The sequence below is a fragment of the Tetrao urogallus genome (assembly GCF_951394365.1).
Source record: "Tetrao urogallus genome assembly, chromosome: Z".
Classification (NCBI taxonomy): domain Eukaryota; kingdom Metazoa; phylum Chordata; class Aves; order Galliformes; family Phasianidae; genus Tetrao; species Tetrao urogallus.
In genome coordinates, this window is record NC_136816.1 from 4,408,397 (window position 1) to 4,432,338 (window position 23,942).

The window sequence follows — 23,942 nt, forward strand, 5'->3', positions numbered from 1 at the left end:
AAGGAACAAGATTGTGATTCCTTGGGAATTTTTAGTTCGTGAATTTTATTTTGCAGCCATGGGATTTATCATCTTCTTTTTTTTTTTTTTTTTTTCCCTTTGTATAAAATAGATGTTATTAATCCATACTTGTGACAAGCATTCTTTGGACTGTTGTGAACAGCGTTCTCTTGGAGGAGCTCTTTATCATGGTACTAGTCATCATATTAGTATGTGCCTTAAAAGATATGGAGGGAGACTGATAATAAACAAAGCCTTGGTAGGATCCAGGGTTCTCAAAAAATGCCATCTGAAGCCTAGATTAAAACTGTTTTAGTGTAATGAGTGTTAATAACTTGATTTTTAACTAAAGCAATCTGATTTAAAACTCCAGGCTGCTCAAAGGTGATAACTCATTTAATTACCAGTGTAAATACCTAGAATGCTAACATGATCTGTGGATTTAAATATTAATAGAGTTCAAAAATAGGTTTTCTTATCAGAATCAGGTCTGTCCCCCCTACCAAAAGGAAGTCACACTTAATGTTAAAGTCATTTTACTGTGACAGCTATATCGCTTCAGTATACCATCAGGAAAAATAATAATTTTGCAAACAAACTCGTGTATTCAATTCAAAGTTTCAAGAAATGAGGGCTGTTAGAGGATGCAGAGGGATGTTAGAGGAGGGAAAATTGCATTCTGTATGAACGATGATTTATTTGAGGAGACTGAATGATGGAAGGAGAGGTGCTTGTTACTGCATACTGAAAAGATGCAGCATTCATTTCGACAAGAGATGTAGGCTTTATGGATATGGGGAAATATGAAACTCTACCGTAGTTTACATTAATGTTGTGTGCTCTCATGACTCTGTAGGCAATGAGAGATTATTTTGTCCTTGTTTGTATGATTAACTATGCTATTACCAAAGCTTTTTTTCCGAAAGATGATTCTAACAGTGGCTATTCTGTTAGTGCTTGTTTCAACAGGTGAAACAGACTTGAGCTGAGGATCAAAGACTACTGCATGTGAACATATCATGCAGGAAGAAATGACGAATGAGGATGAAACAAAACAGACCAGCGAAAAAGAACAAGAAGAGTGGGTATCATAGATGTGACTGTGCTTTTCTTGCATACAAGACTACTCTCCTAGAAAATCTTAAGCAGTGATTTAAAATTCAGCTCATTTATGAAAGTATTATTCTTTATTGTTAATCTTGATGCAAATCTTTAATGCAGCTTATTCATGTGATGCTTAATTTACGTGGTGCACGTAATTGTGCAGACTTCTGTTACTTTACATCTGCTTGATTTCAAGTGTGCAATTCTCAGAGTTTTTAAATCTTGCAGTTATTATATGATTATTTGTGAATATGAATCTTCATTAAAATATATACATCTATGGCATTTGTTGTGGAGAGAAGCTTAAAATGTGAATCCTAAAATTAAAAACTCAAAAAGAAAAACTATCTAAAATGTGTCTTTGGAGTATTGTGATCAAGTTGAGAATAGGATTACTTTTATGTTCTTGAACAACTTCATCACTCTGAAGTAAATATTTACCAAAGTAGTTTAATGCTTTTAAATGAATGATCACTCAAAGGGCAAATCTTTTTGGTAGCTTCATATCAATTCATAGTTTTTTCAGATGCATGGGAAAGGAGATTGGTGGTGTTGTGGGGTTTTTTTTGTTCCCCTTCAAATATGCTAGTCACGAGCTAAGTATGGTACATTATTTATATATTACTAATAATGTACCATATATTATTATTATTATTATTATATTATATTATATTATTATTATTATTATTATTATTATTATTATTATTATTATTTCTGTAATAACAGAAATGGGTGTCCTTCATTCTATAAGGTGTAGCTGTTGATACATACCTGTAATACTGTTCATGCTTTTTGTTGTTGTTTTCACAAGGAACTATTTTTAAAAATTGATGGTAAAAAGGGTGTGGTTTATATAGAAATTTTGCAGAAGTTTGGCTGGTTGCTATTGTGATCCAGACTGTCCTGTGTTGTTTTTTCTCCGTACTGTACATTGTTAAACCATTTCCTTTGCAAGAGAAAAGTCCACAGCTCATTACAGTTTTACTTTTGCAACTGTTTTCTTTCTTTCTTTAGCCTTTTTACCATTATCTTTGTAATAATTTGCCCTCTAACATCTTTCATTTTCTCTCATTTTTTTATACAGCCTTGTAACAGATGTTTCAGCTGTTGATATTAAGGTATGAATCATTTTTCATCTTTTCCTGTGCACTTGTTCCTTCTTTTTGTGTAAAACAGTAAAACACTTGGTGTTGGCAGGAACCTAAAATATAATCAAGGTTCAAAGCCCTGTGCTGTCAGAATATAATGCTGCTTATTTTTACTGTTACTTGACTGGTAGTTACAAGTCTTTTGTGTTAGTTCTGCTTCCCTTAACCATATTTTTCTGAATATTAATCCTTCACAATAATATATTATAAAATAGATAGTCCACTAATGACACTTCTATACTTCAGAAGTGTGTGTAAGGTTTTTTTTTTTTTTTTTTCTAACCCAATGGAAAACAGATAAGCTTGGTGGTGGTTTAAGTAGGAGACTGTTTACATGTAAATATCTTCAGACTTGTGGATAGTAAAATGTAAAATACAGCAAAACTATATATATGGTACCACATCATACAGATGATGCATTTGTAATGTGGAAAAGTATTAAGATTAAGGAAATGAGGTTCTCACGGTACAGGATTTCATTCTCTGCGGTGTTTATTTACAGATGCACTCACACATTCAATTGCTTTTAAAGAATGAAGATGAAAATTACAGTAAGGATTGTGCTGAATGTCATATTTCTTGTTTAAAGAAGGATTATATCTGAAAAGAATCTACCGAAGTAACTTTCTCTTCGAACAGAAAGCCTGTTCTAACCTGTTGGGAAAAGTAATTTTTATCTTTACATATTTAAGTGTTAAGTAGGAGGCATTCATCTTTCTTGCTAATAAAATTTGTATTTATACTGTCAGAAAACAACGTTACTGAAAATTATGAGCTAAAGGTAGCTCTACAAATAAAAGCTGTCTTTTTTTAATGCGCAGCAGGGCTTTTGTGTCACAGTGTCTGCTTGGTCTCTGCAGCATTCAAAATTATACATTTATTCTTGTCCTTTAGGATGAGTTTAAAGTGATGAGTTCTAGCTAACAGGCAGATATTATGGAAAAGAAATGAAATAGCAGAGCTAAAATCAAAATAGCAGTATGTGCTTAGTAACTCACTACATATACAGCAGCTCAGGACTGTCTGCCAGCTAATAAGGAGCAACCTGGTAGATGTTTTCCACCTTGCAAATGTCTCCCCTACCTCAGCCTAAATGAGCGAGGCACAACTGTGCCTTCAGTGATACGTGGCGTTGGAGGACATCCCAGGACGCCTGAGGTCAAGCTCAAGTGGCTGTAGCTTTCATACTCATTGCCTTGAACTTCTCATAATCACTGCTCCTTTTAACAATGAAGTGGAGAGAACCACTTTTCTACGGCTTTGTAATGATCCTCACGTTAATTATTACTCTTTTACAGAAGGGATAAAAAGACAAATACTTGATATTGGTCCAAGTTGTTGTGAACTAATTAATGCATTTATTCTGCTCTGATCAAAACCATGGCATTATAGAGCTTTGAAGTCCATGTTTTATGAAGCTGAAATTCTTACTGCTTTTCTCTAGACTAATGTGTTACCATCTGCATTTTTAGCTGTATAATTCTTTGTAGATATTTTGAAAGTTATATTAGTACTCTGGAGAAGGAAGAAGTGTGATTACTATGCAAAATAATTTGGCATTTGTTAACTTTATTAAAATAAGGAGATAATTATGCCTGTATTATGTAAACAGACAAGGCATTGTCTGTTAGCATAGTCTCAGAGTTGTGATCAGCAGCACAGAATCTAGGTGGGGGCCTTTAGCTACTGCTGTTCCCCAGGGACCGGTATTGTGCACGATCTTGTTCAGCATCTTCATCAGTGACCTGGGTCAAGGGATAGAGTGCACCTTCAGTGAATTTGCTGAGCATATGAAGCTGAGTGGAGAGGCTGAAACACTGGAGGGCTGTGATGCCATTCAGCAGGACGTGGACAGATTGAGTGGAGAGAAACTGTAGAGGGTTCAATAAGGACAAGTACAGAGTGCTGCACTTGGAAGGGAATAACTGCATGTATCAGTACAAGTTAGGGGCTGACCTGACTGGAAAGGAGCTCTACAGAGAAGAAGTTGGGTGTCCTGTTGGACAGCGGGTTGAACGTGAGGAATCATGTCCTTGTGCCCAAGAAGGCCAATGGTGCCCTGGACTAAATGATCTCCAGAGGACCCTTCCAACCCCTATGAATCTTTGATTTTCTGGCTTTGTGTGTGCCATTGTATCCTTTAGTAATAAAATCTGTTTCACAAAGCCGAAAACAAAGAGGAATGTTTCAGGGATGTCTGTCCCAGAAATGTAAAGATTTGTTATCTGAATCTTAGTCCATTTTTTTCAGCTTTTTTTTTTTTTTTTTTTTTTTTTTTTTTTTTGGTAGTCTACTGCCATAAGCTTTTGGAAGACAGCTTGGAGAGCAGTGAATGCTATTTAGATCAAGACTCCTTGTCTACAGATTTGTTTTAAATACAATTGGCATTTTTGCTTCTTCCTTTACTTAGGTACTGTTTTTTTTTTTTTTTTTTATTGTGTGTCTATGGTGGATACACTATATTTACATGTCTGCTCTTATTTTATTTCTGTGTTTAATGTATTTATATCTCTAACATTTTAGTCTTTCTGTTTTAGTTTTAGTCTGTCTGTCTATGTAGTTTTGGGGAGAGTACTTTGACAAAATATTGCTGTGTGCTTATTTTCTTCCGAAGGTCCCAGGTACTCTTAGCAAGTTTGAAGATAGGATTCTGGGCCTTGTGAACTTTTGGACTGTTGCATTCTCAGTTTACATAGGAATGGCAATGCTGTTAAACTAGACAAATACTTTAAGTACTTCTTAGTTAAATAACAACTTTCAAATCTGCTGAACGTGTGTCAATCAAACTGAATTTCCTTCAGCAGATCTTTTTCCAACAACAATTTTATTTTTGCTTGTTTGCTTCTTTTGATGGAGACTGCCCACTTCTGGGATTACTTGCTAGCTTTGGTTGAAGTGACATACTAATTCATAGAAGTGCATGAAACATGGAAAGCATGTAAGCACATCTTAATTTGAGCCTGGCACAAGTAAGTTATGCTGAAGTCAGAAAATTCAGAGTTTAAATGTGAAAAACTGAGCTGGCAAGTAAACCTGCATACATAATCAAAGTTGTGAATTCAGAATCCAGTGTAGATAAACTTTTTCAAAACTCAGGCTTAATACAGAACAAGTGAAGCTACGTTCATTAGACTTTTGTGGGAGTTATAAAACTTTGCCAATCTGGACTTGATATTCATGCTGCTAACTGTGAAGCTTTTGTCCCTGCCATTGGTATTGTCCTCCTGTCGTAGTGGAAAAGTACACACAGGTTTCTGTAATGCTGATTCAAAGCATTATGAGTGACTGAACCTAGCATTAGCATTTCTGATGAAGCCTCCTTAACACCACTTTGCCTTGTCTGTATTTAACTTTTAAGTTGGACGGTGCTAGTATTCCTGTGAGTAAAAGTGTAGTTTTAGCAGGAGAAAAGGAGTCTGTCATTAAATAATAAATGGAAAGAGGCATGTAAATATTGCAAATATTAAATTTATTTAACTTTTTTTGGAAGAAAGATATTAGAATAATATTGATTGACTGCAAATGTATCTTGCTAAGTGAAAAATAAATGTTAATTGCTGAATTTTATTAGAGACAGTAAGTACTTACTATGGAACATATTGTATAAATTCTGACCTCTTTATTAGTAAGTTCTGTGCAATATAGACAAAATTGCTTCCCCTTTTCATGGCTGCTTAGTCTGGCCTTTGCAGAATGTTGCTAATCATGATATGCTCTCAAGAAAGTTCTTCAACACTTTTACTGATGCTGATAAAGTAAAGTTTCATTCTGACCTCCGGATGCCGCTCATCTGAACGTGGAGCAGACTGAGTATTACTTGCAGGAGGAGGAAACAACCTTGTCTTTATTTAAAAAAATGGCTTTCCATCTTGGCCTGTTGAATTTGATTCCCAAGGTGGAACAGGATAGAAAGAAAGCAAAATAATTCAATAAGCTGCTTATTCACCTTCGTGTCAGTAAGCTGTTAATTCAGGTGGGATGCATTGTGCCATCAGGTATGCAGACACAGCTCTGTGATTCTGCTGTAAAGATGATAACAAGTTATTTTTTTATTCAGTTAGCTTGTCCTTTTGACAAACAGTAGGGAAATAGTATGGAGTATATGGGGAAAAAGAGCCTAAGCTGGTATTCCCGTTGAAGATTTTGCGTCAGATAATTCAGCTCTATTGTCAGTATGGATAAATTTTTGTTATCTGGTTTCATTGCTAGGTTTTTGTTCAAACATTGGTCTTGATTATGTCCTAATTTAATCCGAGTGTTCTAAGAAAATGGGATAACAACGCTGTTAGATACAGATTTTCTTGGTACGTAGTGTTTACAACATATTTTAAGGACCAGATTAAGTGAGTCAAACCGTTGGTGTACCTTTTTCCATTCTGACCAAAAATTAAAAACAGCTATTCACTTTCTTAGAAAAATATTTTAATAAGTGTCCAAATTGTATTCCTTAATGCTGAAGATGACCTACGCAAGCTGACTTTAGGAAAAAAACACAGTATTATAGTTATGTTTAGAAGAGCTAATATTTGTGCTTAACTGAAACGGTGATTGAGTTGTTGTCAGTTTAAGTACTTTTCATTACTGTGTCCTTGCTTAATACTGGCCTAAGGTTTGAGAGGGGTCAAGCAGACTAAATGACTCTTTAGTTCTTCCTGAGCTTATTGCTTAATGAAAACTCATGGTACTTATACCTAACAAATATTTACTTGCATTTTGTTTTTTTGGAAGAAGGGAATAAAAGGATTTTTAGAATCTGTTCTAAGATGGCAAGTGGAGAATGAATGCTTACAGTCATATTTAGGGCAGGATGATGAGATCCTTTGATTTCATTTTTTTCACTCTTTCCATTATTGTACTTAGTAAGTACAATAGAAAAAATGTTCATTTACATTAATTATGTAATATTACAACCGTTAAGTGTTTACAACCGTTAAGTGTTTCAGAAAGCAAATACCTTGATTTCTGGTTTCAGAAATCACAATACAACCGTTACAACCATTTAAATACAACCGTTGAGTGTTTCAAAAAGCAAATACCTTGATTTCTGGTTTCTGCAATAGCAGTCAGGGGCAAACATGATTACTGAATGGCTGAAAATGGCTAGAGTATGACTTCAAGGTTTTTAACTGACTATGTTGCCTTTTCTTTATTTCATCCCCTATATATAAAATCAGGGTACACATTATTTCGAGTTTGTGATTTCTTTGTTTTTGTCAAAATCTAAAGAAGTTTTAACTTAAACAATGTTTTATCTCAAATACAAGGGGTTAGTTTTGTTCTAGAATTGTACCATATTTCTCTATTTCAACTGGAAGCTTCTACAGGGAGGATGTGTTTTAAATTTTTAAAGCATTTTAACTCTGGCAAGGCAAATATTTTAAATGGAAGGACTGACCTGTGTTGCCAGGTAGCTATGGGAGCAAAAACTACATTCAATATGTTTGCTGTTATGGATGACCTGAGGATGTATGTGCAAGAACAGTTGGATTCTTTATTTTCATCCTTGCACTTCTAAGGTGTAACCCTAGCTTCAAATGACTTTAAGTTAGCGTGTTGTCACTATACCTTGTAATTTCTAACTTTGTAGAGAGAATACTGATGTAACAGTGAGATACAGTGCATTAATAAGATGTGAACTTGAATATATGGTAAAATAGTATGATCTGTACGAAACAATTTTCCTCTCAGTGCTTAGTTGCCTCTTTCATTGAGTTAGATTTGGTTGAGCTGTTTCTCTGCTCAGTCCAGGGTTTGTTAGTAATTTAAGTGATAAAAACTACACAGGGTTCCTTTAACTCCTTTAAAATGGTGCTTTCCATTCAAAGTCTATTGGCTTGTCTTCTACTTCTGGAGCTCCAGTCATTGTTGTAGATGCACTGGGAATTAACAGTTCAAACAGAGTTCTTATTGGTCACAGTGCTGTTATTAATAATTATGCTGTCAAGTTTGAGTACAGCTTTGAACCCAAATGCAGTACTTTCAGTTTCTCTGGTTTGCTTTTGGATGACAGGTTAAGAACACTGCAGAATACGTATTTTAGATAATAAACTCAATTTTGACTCAATAGAAGTGTTATTTGTATGCACGTAGAAATAAATGAATAAAAATTATTTTCAGAATTAACTTCTAGAAACCTGACAAGCATGTAAAATACAGTATTGGCAGCCTTGCCAAATGTAAATAGGCTGGCACACTGAAAGAGAGTAGAAAATGGAAGAAAAAAAGATGCTAAATGTTTAACTTTAAGCAGATATAGCTATATTTGGTGTGCTTTGGGAAAGGAAGAATGGTTTGTGCTGCTGAGTGGAATCACTATAAATTTTTACAACTTGAAAATTATTTTTCTTTCTCATAGAACACTAAACATAAGTTGGAGTTAATGGTAAAAGGCAGCAGTTGAGCCTTTATCCCAGGTTGCTTGCTTCATCTGATGTTAATGCTCATCCCGTTTTCACTAGCACCTGTATGGTTTTCAGATGTGAGTGCCACATCCCTAGAGGTCCTCATGGCCAGGTTGGATGTGGCCCTGGGCAGCCGTATCTGCTGGGTGACAACCAGTGACCAGCAAAGGGCTGAATCTCAATGGGCTTCTAGGTCCCTTCTAACCCAACCATGCTGTGGTTCTGTGGCTGTAGGCTTGTTGTAACTGTATTCAGGTCTGATGAAGGGAGTAACTGATTTTACCATTTTGCAATTTATTATTTTTTAAGCCAAAAACAGAAAGGAGAACACTTACATTTTCTACAAAAATATTTATCTGATTTTTAAAAGGCCTTTTATAATATTCTTAATTTTGATACTTATGCAGTAATAGAATATTTACCAAGAGGTTTTTTGTAGTTGCTGCTGATGTTGCACTGCTGGCAATCTGAGCAGCACTTTTTTGAGGTTAATTTGACGGCAGTAACCCTGAAGTGTTTTACAATGCATGAATAATTTGTCAGTACTCTGTAGTCTAATCTGTTAGTCACGCTAGCTTCATTTTCCTGGTTAGCAGAGGAAAATTGGAGGCAATTGGGTGGAGGCAGCAACAGCACTTAAAACAGCAGTCACATCTACTTTGGACTGTGCTAGTGTCTCTCAAGTTATAAGATCTTAACTCTGAAGTTTTAGTAATTTAAAAAGATAGTATGATGCTGGTATTCTTGAAAAAATCAGTGATGTTTGGTATTTAATATTTTTTAGTAACATTAATTAAAAAAAAAAAAAAAAGAAGAAATGGTCCACAGCAGATATTTAAATAAGGTGAGAGTAATAGAAACTTAGTTGCTAATAGAAGCTTAGTTGCTAATGATAGTGTCATCTCTATTCAGTTTGGTGTCTGTAATTGCTGAATTTGGCCAAGATTTAAAGGCCTGAATGTTACCCAGAGCGCTGCTGCAATTATCTCAGCTGACAACAGGCAACAGTTGGCTAGCTGATGTCTGTGTTGATGGGGCCGGCTCCTCCCACATCATGAAAGATGTATGTGTCACAGCCAGGAATGTTGTCAGCACATTCAGCTGCATTCGTTGTGCTTTACGTGCCTAGTGAAAGCATCACTTTATCTATTTGTTTCTCAGTTTTGTCTGCTTTGAAAGGCAGAATGTAACCCGCTAGTCATTGCTATCTCAAATAACCCATGTATTTTCTAGATATGGAGGATAAAACAGGGTCTTTTTATGATTAGTGAGTGAGAGTTTCGTTGCATTTTCAATGCTGCGAAGGAGTCGGTGCACACAGCGAGCACACCCACAGCTGGTTTGCCCCTGGGCAGCATGGTGATACCTCCTTCACCCAGCAGGATCCCAGATGAATCACCTTCCCCAGAAGCCCTCTGTCACTTGCTAACTGCAGCAGTGAGCGTAAACTGAAACTCAAAACACTTCATTTTTATGCACTTTGGCTATGCTTGGTGAAAACAACTGAGCGTGGAAGAATTTCTCAGTATCGATCTGTTTGGTGATTTTAATGTCTTCTATGTTGTACACTAAAACCATATCGTATTTTTAATATGAGTTGTTCATACAGCAAAAGGAGTGAACGGCTTAGGTGTATACTGTGCAGGAAGTGTATTACATGTCTGTGCCGGTTGGCATGGTGAGAAGCAGGGAGTAAAGACACTGCCTGAGCTTTCCACTGCCTCCTTCCCCTCTCTGCCTTCCTTCCTTGCAGGGCACGATGAATGCCATAGCTTGGTAGAGCAAATCTCCTTTTCCATATTCTTTCTGCTGATGTGAACACTCAATATGTTTAAACTGCAGACAAACCTTGTAATCCATATCCTCGGTGTACTTTAGCATTTAGAAAATACTTCAAAAATACACTTACTTAGCATTTCTTTTAAATTGCTACATGAATCTTGAAAAAAACACAGAAAAAAAGAAGGCACACAAAACTGTATGTAGTCTCAAATGAGAAATGCCTGTTTTTAAGAAGACAGTGAGACAGTTATTTTGTGTACAGTTCTTGAAATCATTGATTTTGAAATTGTAGCTAAGTACTTCATGCGGTATGTTTAGGACTTCCGAGAAGTCTGCACTGCATCTTCAACTTCAAGTATGGCATCTGCCCTTAGAAATTGTTTAAGCTATTATTGTATTGTAGTAACTTCATATTTCAGCAGTGTACATTGTCTCAGCTTCATTAATTATTTGATACTAAATCTCTTCTTCTGAAGAGAAACCTTTGTCTCTTCTTAATGAAATCAACAAAGCTAATACTTTGGCCATTTTTTATTCCCTTTTTAGTCCTTTTTTAAAAAACTTTTTAAGTTTTTCTTAAAAATTACCATTGCATGACTTTTTAAGAGTGTACTGTATCTTGTTACTGGTGTAGCAGGAAGCTTCAATAATTGATAACAGAGACAGTAGAGCTGAGTGTGTTGCTAAAAGAACCATAGAGCATTCAAGCCTACAGAAGATTTTATTATTTTTATTTTATGCTAAAATAACTTTCTTTGGTGTCTGATGATCAGGCTGTTGAGCCAGTGTGTTTGGGAGAGAACTTTGCAGTGGAGGAAGAAAGGTTTGCCTGTTTATGATCATTGCCTATTATTTCCTTCTGTTTCAGCATATTGAAATGTCAGCTTTCTCGGTGTTTATTTTTAATGCAAATATATCACCTTGAAATTTCTGTTAGTTTTAACTTCCATTTTCTTTGAAATGTTTTCATTTTGACATCAGTAACAATGTACTTCACATTAAATCATCACTTTGAAAGTAGAATTTTGACCTCTGCTGTTGCAAATGTAGTCTATGGAAGAAAGAACAAAGGAATATGAAAAATGCTTGGAAAGATTTTTGCAGAAGTAGAAAATAATGGGAATTTTCTCACTTGATCATGACCCTTAATTTTTGTTTTTTCCAATGAGATTCTGCAAAAATTAATGGGGTGTGCATTACAACTTCATTTAATGAATATTTAATAACAATTTGTAGCTAGTATAACTTGAAAACATTATTCACATTATAGATTTTGGAACAGAAATTCTTTTGCTTCTGAATAGAATCACGTAGAAAAATATCAAAGCTACATTTTATATGCAAGGAGAAAGGTGTGTTTAGGATGAATTATTATTTTATTGGGCCAATTTTTTTGTTTTATTTGTCTCGTAGATTGTAGGATGCTATGATCATATCATTATTATTATTTTTATCTTGGAAGCGGTTCAGAAAGGAGATATTCTGTAGGAAAACAAACTATATCTTTCATATGGAATGTGAGTTAGTCACAGATTTTCCATTTGTAATTAACTATACTGGAAAATCTGTGCAAGAAAGATAGGAGGTTGCTCTAACTTTTGGTTAGAAGTGCCTGAGTTATGGAATTTTTGCTATCAGATGTCTTAAAATCATGGAACAATATATGTAATTTCAAGGAAGGCATCAATTGCTGTAATCTGAAGTTTTGTAACATGCCTTTAGTCAGGGAAATTGGCCACAGTAGATTAGGAAAAATTGTTTCATGAAATTGTCATTGGTTGTTGCATCCTGTAGACACCACTTGCTGGGCTAGTTGTTTGCCACTACAGATTTTACTTATTTTAAAGAAATGCTTAAAATTATTCTTTCCACCATTTTTAAATTCCTACTCAATAACTAAAGAATCGGTTTGCTCTGGTTGTTGGATGGTCTGTTGCTCATATCAATGCTCAGTAATTCCAAACAAATGCAGAAATCTTGTGGAGAAAGAAAAGAGATGTAAGTCAGCTTGTGATTTAAGAAAAAATAATGTTAGCCCATCATGAGATTATTGAAGTGTTTGGGATGCTGGTATGAGAATGGGGACAAAAGATACTGTGGTCAACGCAGACTGTTGTGGTGTCAAAGCTGAAACAGCAGCATTGGTGTAAGGGCCTTGTAAGCTGATGTCTTTCTGGAAGAAGTTCCTGCCAAGTGTATCAATATCAGTGGCAAGAAGGATATGAAGAGTAACTTTTAAAGTGGGATTTGGTTGCTCTAATTAGTTTTCCAGCTGGAGTTTCTAAACAGCAATTAACTAAAAATAAGCCAACTGAAAGCTTGTGTACAGACAGAAAGTAGGAGCACTGGCAAGACTGTTGAGCCTCAACAGAAAGACTTAATAAGAATTTGTAGCGTAATACCTAGACTGAAGTAACTTCTTGTGTAGTCATTTTTAGCACTGGCTTTTTTAGCAGAGCAGGTTTAGATCTTTGTCTTACCTCATACTTTATTATGCTTCTAAGTATTCCTTTCAGTGCTTTCTGGGAAAGAGAGAGGGACTGAATTTGAGAACTTGAATTCTGTCATCCCTCTGTAGACTTGTGTTTGTAAATATGTAGGAGAACACTGGTAGACAAAAACTTCTTTCTTTCCTTCTCCAGACTAGCCACAACACTTGCATCTTGTGCTTCGGCTTACAAGAGAACTGTGTCAATCTTTGCATTCTTCTAGAATGTTTCCACATTGGGTTTGATTTTTGTTTCAGACTGAGAAAGTTGATCAGCTGCATGGTCGGATAAAAGACAAAATGTAGAACGTGGTCTTTGTGGTGTTCTTGTGCTTCAGAAGTAGGTTGGTCATCTGTCTGCCAAAAGTTTGATAGCAGTTCTCTTGTAGCAGGCTCTTGTAGGGAGTGCAGCATAATAAGTAAATAGACTGTAACTGTGTGGGTAGGTAAATAATTTAGTGTTAGGACAGAAAGTTGCATATCAGAACAGTATTTCTGTTGAGTATTCAGATAACGGTGTAATAAAATGTAATATGTCTGTGTGCGTGTGTTCAATAGCTTGGATTTGTTTCCTTGATCTGGTTTGCAGCACAAATCTACAAGCAATGTGAAATTCCTCATTCAAGGAAGCTGTATTCATGGAATGGCCCATAAAGGATGCAGATTTATTAAGTTGCTTATTTTCTTTCAGAATATGCTTGAACTTGTTCTGAGATGGCTGAAATATCTTTAAGAGGAAGATTGTTTGATTTACAGATTTTCTGTATTATCTCTTACAGTGAGTTATGGCCTTTGTGATTTGTTATGAAGGCTTGTCTGTTCTTCTTGGTGTTTTAAACCCTGAATGTTAGTATTTTTTGTGGAAGCAATCTAAGAATTTTGCCCAGAAGTCAGTGTCAAACATTCCAGTTACAATTTCATGTGCCACACCTGCAAAATAACTAATGCTGTAAATTGATGATGCTTCCTTTGTATTGGAAGCAGTGAAATTTTTGTTGAAAGCAGATCTTTTTGTTTATTTGTTGTGCAATATAAATTCCATGAAATACGTATATCTAATAGTGCATAGTTTGTAGATTTTTCTCATCCTCAGACAACTTAATCTGACTTGTGAAAATCCCGCCTTTACACACTTTCTTAAATTCTGCATAAATTTTAAGTAAATAGCTTGCTGAAATAGTGGGTTCTGGTTTCTGGCTGAAGATGCTTATTTGAGTCCTGAGTTGAATCAGTTATGAAAGTCTTTTAAAATGTAAGGGGTTGGGAAAATATTTTGTTCTGAAAAAGCCTTCAGCGTATTTTTTGGGTATCAGCTCATTTAAATTAAATATGAAATTGTAAGATGCATATTAAGTCCTTGAAACTAACTTGATCTGTTAAAATAATCATGGGTATGTTTGCCAGAGTTTTTAATGAAACAGCAAAATAGCTACAAGATACCCTGTAGAGGCGCCTGCTGCTGGAGGTTGTCATGCTGAAACAACTTTTGATTCGGCCTTCTTAACAAATGCAGATATTTATTCTGTTGAATAAACACTATTTTTTTTTTTTTTTAATTAAAAAAAAAAAAAGCTACAATACCTGTCAACTGAAGTTACAGCAGTATTTTACAAGCAAAATATCCTACTTAGAAGTTCAGAACCCAGGTGTTTGCATACTTAAGATACATGTAATAACTAAAAATTAATGCTAGTTTTGAGTGTTAATTAAATTCCAGCGTCTAACCAAACAGAATATGAGATTACTGGAAATCCAGCTATCATTTCATCCACAAACAGTTACAAAATTAAAGTGGGCCATGCAAATAAGTATAAGTTGGTTTGTATGACTTACAGTGTACTGTATTTCTCAACTAAGTAAGCTGCTCCTTACAATAGCTTATATTTTTATTGGAAACAGATTTAATTGGAGGCAAGTGAAAACAGGTAGAATCAAAATTCCTTTAAAATGTTTTCTATACTTTTTATTTCTTTTTTTTTAAAGATTATTTCTCAGTGCTTACTGTAATAAATGTTGCATTTGTACTGTCAATATGTGATTTCTTGATTCAAAAGTATTTTCTGCTGCCAGTGAGGGATGAACACAGTCTTGTTTTGATCCACACTCTAACGCTTGTGATGTTTCGTGAGCAGCTAACTTTGCCTGTGAAGTTTTTTCACCACCCTTACCTAGATAGACATTCTGTTGTGAATGACCTTCCTAGACCCCACTTGGAGTACTGTGTCCAGTTCTGGGGCCCCCAACACAGGAAGGACATGGAGCTGTTGGAATGGGTCCAGAGGAGAGCAACAAGGATGATTAAAGGGCTGGAGTAGCTCCTCTACAAGGACAGGTTAATAGAGCTAGAGCTCTTCAGCCTTGGGAAGAGAAGGCTCCAAGGAGATCTTATAGTATAGATATCCAGTACCTGAGGCCGGTCCACAGGAAAGCTGGGGAGGGACTCTTTAAAAGGGCAGGTAGCGACTGGATGAGGGGAAATGGATTTAAACTGGAAGAGGGTAGATCTAGCCTAGATATTAAGAAGAAATTCTCTACTGTGAAGGTGGTGAGACGTTGGAACAAGTTCACCAGCGATGCTGTGGATGCTCCCACCCTGAAGATGTTCAAGGCCAGACTGGATGGGGCTTTGAGCAACCTGGTGTAGAGGCAGGTGTCCCTGCCTGTAGCAGGGGGTTGGAACTACGTGATCTTAAAGGTCCCTTCCAACCCAAACCGTTCTGTGATTCTGTGAACACTGGGGAAGCAGCAGGAACCCATGGCAAACTGCAAGGACAAAAAGGACCAAACAGTTTATTTATGCACAGTTTATAACCACTTCTCAATGGCAAATAGTTCTGCAGCCCATACCAACCAGTATGGTGGCTTACTGCTGCCCTAAGGATGCTTTCACAGAAACAGCTCTCCTTGCCTTTCCCTTACTCTGGATCTGGTTTTCAGCTGATGAACTTACTAACCTGATTCAAACTGCTGAAACTCACTAGTGAAGGATTGAATCATCTCATAATGAATCTCCTAGGCACCAGAACTGATGCAGCACAAGCTGCACATTTTATGGAGCTGGTGGGAATACTGTGGCAAGGGCAATGGGAGCTTCTCCTTTCAGCGAAGTTGTGTTGTGCTTTCTGGATCTGCTTACTCCATTTTCTAAATTAGCTCCCTCAGTCTCAACTTTTTTTCATGTAAATGCTCTTACGGAGCGGTGCACTGCAAATTTCGAGAACATTAATTGTCTTAGGAAGTACCTTTCTGGCATTTTGAAGAACTGTGTGAAAAGGTGATGCTTGACTGGCGTACTAGAGTAAACCTAATGGGTAAAATCAGTGCCCAGTTGCCAGCTAATTCTGGCATCTTAGATTCCTCGTCCAAAAATGCCAAATCCATGTTGCTCCAACTCTTTCCTGTTAGTGGTTAGAGCCACAAATTCTCCATATTCCTAAAGAATGTACTATTCACTGCTTCATTTTGGGTTTTTTTTTTTTTTTTTTTTTTTTTTTTTTTTTTTTGTAAGTATGGGTGATCCATGGTCAAATTCTCCAGCTGATAACTAAGTTTAAAAAAAACTATTTCAGGTATATTGAAAATGCAAGTTAGTGTTTTGAGGTCAGCACAACTGCTGATCAGTGTGGCTGTGTGTTTATCTGTATCTGGAAGCAAAGTTGAGTACAGACTCAGCCTGCTACCAACTAATTCCTTTTAATAAACGTTTGTTAATCTTTGACAACATGGACTATAGTAAGATAAATGAGAGAATAAGTGTAACGTGTCTGAACTTGCTAACTAGCATAATAAGATAGAATGAGCTTTTTTTTATCAGGCTTTTTCTCTGTAACAGCTTTTGCTGGTAAACTTGTCTTTTATTTTTCAGCATGGACCTGACAATCTGCTTTCTTCCAGTGTCAGTGGAAGGTCTCTTACCGTGAGCAATTCTACTCCAGCTAAAGGTATAAGAAAAAGTATATCTTTATTACAGTTCATTTTTATCGTAGTTCTTCTTCAACAATGTATGTATTTTCTCTGCATTTTTATTTATTTATTTAGCTCTTAATTGTCACACTTAGCGTTCTAATCAGTCTTGAACTGTGTAAGGGTGATTCTAACAGTAGAGGCACTGGAGTCTACCCAGTGTTGTTCAGTTGCAGTGTTGAGGAGCTCTAAAAGTGACTTGTTGGGTTGGACCAAGAAATACCATGTATTGAGATACCATACCAATGTACTGAGAAAGATGCAGTAACAGTATTCTAGCACAGGAAATTTTAGATCAAGCAATAAGTTAAATGTGGGAGAAGGCTGGGACTATTTCCTTTAGAAATATTTTCTTTTCATGTGGGCTTGAAGTATTCGTGGCCCATGGCTGCAAAAGTTAATTTATATTACTTACAGTTAACTAGCTTGTGACATAGACAATATTCCATCAATGTGTGATTTTGTAGGAGTGCAAGGGACAGAGCAAACAGTCTCCTCGTAAGCTTTTAGGATCTGCTGGCTGTGTTTCCAATGGGAAATAAGATTAAGGGAGAGACAAAGGAACTAATCCGAACATTCTTCTTTTCTATTTCTTATTTGCACATGCTGGATTGTTCATAGTTCTATTAATTGATTTAGTATGACATCCAGAGCCTCTTGCTTGTCATGAAACAGCATAAGTCTATAATTCAGTAATTTAATGGCTGAAAGATATTTCAGGCCTGTATAGGTAGTACTTTTTGTAAGAAATTGCCAGCTGGCAAGGAATATAAATTTGTATTTAGTGCATTTGGCTTTTATTAATTATCACTGTAGTCACTGATACTTCATAGTGACTTCCAGGGTTTCTAAATGCTATTGATCTTTAAAATAAGATGGATGGTTTTGGCTCCTAGCAAGTCCAGAAAAACCCGAGTTCCCACTGATGGCTCTCTGCTTCTTTTAATAATCTTTGTTGAGATGACGCTTTTTACCAAATACAACAGCTTCAACTGCAGAGTTTCCTGTATGTAGTGATCGTTTATCTAGAATCTCTTTGCATTTCTCAATTTGAAGTTATTCACCCAGAAAATACATTCATACAGTCATGAATCATGGTTGTAATGAGCTTTTGTTTGTAATACTGGGCCCTAATTTAATTTTGTTTGAAGGTGTCTCTTATGAATATCTATTTTCTGTTTTCACCCAATTAAGTGTGAATTCCAAAGAGGAGATGGTCCTGGGCATGCTTTGAAGAATATTGAATCCATTTTCAAGTTCAGGTGCCATTAAATCCAAGTATATTATTAAGATCCATATCAGACAATAGCTAGAGAAAGAAGTATAAAGGTTTAAAATATGCTGAGGTCTTTGTGTTGAGGATGAAGGAGGGCTAGCTTTTATTATCAATTTAGCGAGTTAATTCATATTCTACAAAACTTAGTGTATTTACAGCATTACTGAAAAGATACTTATGAAATTTTTAGGTCAGATGTTAGTCATTAACACATTTATGCTAATGGGTAGATGGTAGAAGGGATGATGTATGTTGCACCTACTCAGACTGAAATTGTTCAGTTAAGCACTGTCCCTTTTGGCTGATGCCTGATCAGTGGACTCCTCTAATAGGCAAGATGCAGTGAGGTAGTGCTGTGCTTGCCACTTAGTTCCATCTTGTCACCTTCAGAAATGATTCAGAATCCACAAGATGTCACCCTTGCAAGAGATGCTCATCTTAAAGTCAATATCTTTGTTAGGTTTCATTTTCTGCTTTATTTAGTCAAGCAGCACCCAGCTTAGTAAAGTCAAGGACTTCATCCTGGTTTTTTTTGAGCCTTCTAATTGCATTTAACAAAATGGTACAGATCATTGGGGTTTAATAGCATAGCAATATACCCTGTCCTGGTTTTGTACTGATGCATGTTTAGTATACTTCTCTTTGTCTTAAAATCTCCTCCCCAGCAAGTTTACCTCTTTTTATGTTTTCTAGAATGCACAGAGAGCATACGATAGCATTTAAAATTTCTTGATGGATAAAGCAAAGTGTAACAAACTCATATGTTACACAGGCATTAATTACCTTTCCTTGTGCACAAAATAATCTGGGTGAAACGCTTCGCACTGCAGTCAAAATTTATAAGAAAATCTGAAATAACTTGCTAAACTCATACAGATATGTCATCTTTTGTGCTTCTGTGATATGGCAGATGCAACAGATGAGGTGGTGTTAAGCTTCTCTCTCTTTTTTGCTGGAGTGAAGCTGTTTGTAGCACATAAATAGGAGGAAAACAAGAGAAAAGCCAGTGTATAATGTGGTACGCAGTTAGACTTAAATTCATTTACCAGCATCCTATCTTCCCTTATGTTTTGGGATATTTTTTCAAGTCTCTTATATCTCTGTATCTTCCTCTAGGAGTATCTGTTACTAAAATCTGTAGATTGGTTGGTGAATTTCATTTTTATGACTTTAATTGTTATTACTCCATTGCAATACCCTCTAGAACAATATGCTTTGGAAAGCAACTGTTGATCACTTACCAGTTACAGGATTCAAATAGGCAGATCTTAAATAAATAAATAAATAAATAAATAAGAAGCCATTTGCCAAAGTGGATGGCTGTATGGATTTCATGCTTCGCTGCCTTGACTACTTTTCAAACAGAATTCTTTTAAACTTAGTCATATGGGACAGCAGACTTTCTTTAATGTTTTTTTTTTGTTGTTGTTGTTGTTAATTATTTGAGGTAGCAGCTAAGTCTGGCTGAGGAACTAAAATGCAGTAGGATAAGTTAGTAATAAAATAATGAATATTACCTCCCAGTTACTACAACTTGCCCTTTTGTGTAATTAATACTTTGTAAATATCTTTCATGCATATTTGGAAAGAAGTTACTAGCATCTCCAGTTGCAAGACTTCAAACAAAAACCCACAGAAGACAGGGAAATGAAAGAGAAGGAAAAAGGAAAGGAAAGTGGAAGGACCTCACATTTATTGTGGAGATTTGGAACAGGTGAAGGGAACCTTTTCAAACTCTCAGTGGTTTATATATGAGCTGACCTTTCTTAGAATTCAAAAAGCTATGGAAAACAGTTAATGTCAGTACTGAGACAGCAGTTTCTCCCATTTAGGTTTTGGCATTTATACTGCATAATAAGCTTGTCTTATTTGTTGGTCCATTTCTTTACTATAACACTTTAGGTGATGGGAATGACAACACGAAATTTAAAGGAGTGAAATCGCCATGCGTGCCTTCTCGTGTCCTTCATCTTCGTCAAATTCCAGATAATGCCACTGAAGCAGATGTCATTTCACTAGGGCTCCCTTTTGGCAAAGTAACCAATGTACTGATTCTAAGAGGAAAAAGTCAGGTAACAATTATAACAGCAAGCCTGCTCATGTCATTCTTTTCTTTAATGCTTTTGGTACTGCGTTTGACTGAAATGATTGCAGTGATGTCTAAGTGTTTCATTTATGGCTCAAAACTTTCATTTTTTTCACAGTTGGGAAAATGTCTTGGCATTCATTTCTTTTCATATATTTTCTGTTTATATAATAGTCTAGAAACTCATTGACATTAGCTGTAAACATTATACACATCTTATGTAAGAACGTGTGCTGATCAAGAACTACTTTGCTGATATTTATGTTGACAGCTGTCTTGAAATGACCTGCTCAATTAAAATAATTAACATGGAGATCAATTCTTTTATGTGAAATATTTTTTTTTTCTTTTCCTTCAAATCCTTTCAGGTGATGGGTGATTTACATCATAAATAAACACTGAAATCCTAAAAACAACAGGCATTCATTCAGAAATTGTATGCAGCATTGGGCTGGGTTAATTTTCTGCAGAAACCAATAGATATTTAGTGTCCTCTTCCTACTTCAGTCATTGTATGCATTTGCAACTGAAACAGTAACGCTTGTATTCAGGATTCTAATAAATCCAGTAGCAGTGATTTTTTTATTAGCATGCCTTCCTATATGTCATACTTATTCCAACTCTTCTTTAGTAATATACTGTACTTAAAATGTATAAGTCTTTTAAGAGATTCAAATCAAATATCCCCACAATCTTGCATAAATGAACACCTTTTAATGCAGTGCTATACTTTCACATGTTCTTTTTCTGGTGAGAGTTGTAATAGGAAAAATATGTTATGATTTGATGTTTTGTTCTTTCCTGTAAACTAAACCACGTTGAATACCATTATAATTCTATTGCAGGCTTTTTTGGAAATGGCCTCTGAGGAAAATGCTGTTAGTATGGTGAACTACTGCTCTTCTGCTATACCTCACATCCACAATCAGCCTGTGTATATTCAGTATTCCAATCACAGGGAACTTAAGACCGACAATATACCTAGTCAAGTTGTAAGTATATTATTTTCATTCAGTAAGATGGAATGATATATGACTTACATTAGTAAATAGAGTATTTTCTATTAATACTACATTAATGATCATATTATAATAGATATTTTTTTTCTGTCAGTTGTAATGGACAGCAAGTTCTTTCAGAAAGAGACTTGGTACCTCTAGAATTACTGTGTAAGAACTCAAGTTCAGGAATGGCCATCCTGATGGCCAGGAAGTCCATTGAAATGGGCAGGAAGCCTGTGTGGATGAACAAGCATTTCTTGGCAGAACTCAATGAAAAGGAGGCATAGGAGAGGTGTAAGGATGTCCAGGTTACCCTGGAAGAATATAGGGATGTTATCTTAATATGCAGAGAGTTGTCATAACAGACTGACCATGAAGCAGCAATGTGCCATTGTGGCCAAGAGAGCCAGTGGTATTCTGGTGAGCATTACCAAGGGCATGGCCAGCAGAGTGAGGGAGGAGATCCTCCACTCTGCCTTGATAAGGCCACGTCTGTCGTATTTCTGTCTTGGCTCCCCAGTTCAAGAAAGACAGGGAACTCCTGGGGAGAGTCTAGCAGGGAGTCACAAAGACGATTGAGGACCTGGAGCATTCCATATATGAGGAAAGGCCAAAAGACCTGGGGCTGCTCAGCCTTGAGGAAAGACTGAGACAGGATCTTACCAGTGTAACTACAGTAGTAGTAACTACAGGGAGGGAGTCAAGTGGATGGCTCTTTTTGGTGGTGCCCAATGACAGAACAAGAGGTAACATGCATAACCTGAACTCAGGACATTCCATCCGAACAAGAGAAAGAACTTTTTTACTTTGAGGGCAACAGAGCACAGGATCAACCTGCCTGGAGATATTGTGATCTGCTTCTCTGGAGACAGTCATAAGCCATCTGGTAGCTTTCCTGTGCTTTAGGGAACCTGTTTTAGTGAGGGTTTTGGACTTGATGGAGTCCTTTCCAAACCCTGTGATTCTGTGATCTTCATTTACATCACAGATGATGACATGGGACACATCCTCAGCATGGATAATGCAGAGCTGGGAAGAGTGTCCGACATCCCAGATGGTTGCACTGCTTGTTGTTGATAAGAAACTAGACATGCTGGAGCAATGGACTCATAGAGTCTGATTAAGTTAAACAAAGGAAAATGCTAACTCCTGCACTTGAGAAGGAGTAGACCCAGGTGATAATTTTGTGTTAGGAGCAACTCTTTGGAAAGCAGCTAGCTAGCCTACAGAATGATCTGTGTTTGCTCATGAACCCAACTTTACCATAAGGCAGCAGTGTGTCCTTCCAGCAAAGAAGGCCAACAGCATCCTCAGCTGCAGAAAGCAGACTACTGCCTTCAGACTGACAGATTGATAGAGAGTGACTCTTCTCCTCTATTCAGCACTAGTGAGACACAAATATGGAGTCTAATCCTGGACTCCTCAATAGAAAGGCGTAGACATTAATGGAGCAAGTCCAGCAAAAGGCCATGAAGGTAGTTGAGAAACTGGAGTACCTGTCATACAGGTGCAGAGGGAGCTGGGTTTATTCAGCCTGGGGAAAAGAAATCAGGGCTATTTTATCAATGTGTGCAAATACCTGGGGAGGGGTGAGGTGTAGACAGCCTCTTTTCTTGTCACTGGGCATCACTGAAAAGAGTCCATGCTCATAAACTCAAATACAGAAAAATGCACTGAAATTTAAAAAGCAAGCAAATGAAAAGCTTTTTATTTTGAGCACGGCCAAACATTGGAATGTGTTACTCAGAGATGTTATAGAGTATCCATCCTTGGAAGCATTTAAAACTTAGCTGGAAACAGTCGTAAGCAATCTAAGCTAGGTGACTTCTTTGAAGCAAGGGTCTTGGTCTCGATAATCTCTGAAGGTACCTTTCATCCTCCACTGTTTATTTTTTTAATTGTGTTTTCAGCTACTCAGAGACTTAGGATGCACCTGTCTTGTTTATGTAAAGTGAGACTGAGGCTGTGCTCAATTAGAAAACAAACTAGAAAGGAATCATTCTATTAGGTCTGTCAGCTGACTTGAATATATTTTTCTGAAAAAGCAAATCTATTCATTGTGGTTTTGTATGGTGAGCTTTTTCTTCAAGTTCTGCTTAGCTTCTTCAGGAGAATCTAATTTCTCTTTCCTATGAGATGTGATATAGTCAGAGTAGAGTTTATTGCCTACTGCAGAAAAGTTCCCTACTTCTTCTGGGAATCTCCCAGTTTGTATTCAGTGCTGAAGAGTCGATTGTTTGCCCCATTCTGCTCCAGAGCTTCAGTTAAATACACTCTTTGATTGTTTGGGAGGAAGCGTTAAGCACTCTTATACATTCCTGCAAGAGTACTAAATTCCTACAAAAAATACAGAAAATGACTGCTGTTCAACCACAAATTATAAATGAAACAAAATATGAAGGAAGAAGTGCTTCTGGTTCTCTCTTTGTAGATTCTAAGAACTTCATTATTTTTCTGGGAATTAACAGATAAAATTGGTGAATTCTTCAGAGCTCTCTGTTCCTAACTGGTTGATAAACAGTCAAGACTGCTGCAAAATTATTTTTCTTTTTTCAAGTATATCGGAAGTGTTGATACATGGAAGTTACAGATAATAACTTCTTTCTTGCATATACTAATCTTTATTTTTTAAACCCCTTTTTCCTACAGCTGGTGATAAATTCTCAGCAAGTAGCTATATAACGATATTTGTT

The 23,942-nt window shown here is 36.3% G+C and overlaps 1 protein-coding gene across 1 annotated transcript in view; it reads left to right on the forward strand.

Moving 5' to 3' along the window:
• Window positions 1-1,019: 1,019 nt before the first annotated feature.
• PTBP3 (polypyrimidine tract binding protein 3) overlaps window positions 1,020-23,942 on the forward strand; it is a gene marked incomplete at both ends in the record, with an annotated part of 42,423 nt that continues 19,500 nt past the window's right edge. The window contains 5 exons of the mRNA XM_079548348.1: window positions 1,020-1,081; window positions 2,189-2,222; window positions 16,789-16,864; window positions 20,065-20,234; window positions 21,094-21,240. Coding sequence (XP_079404474.1) covers window positions 1,020-1,081; window positions 2,189-2,222; window positions 16,789-16,864; window positions 20,065-20,234; window positions 21,094-21,240 — 489 coding nt within the window. The remainder of the gene's footprint in view (window positions 1,082-2,188; window positions 2,223-16,788; window positions 16,865-20,064; window positions 20,235-21,093; window positions 21,241-23,942) is intronic.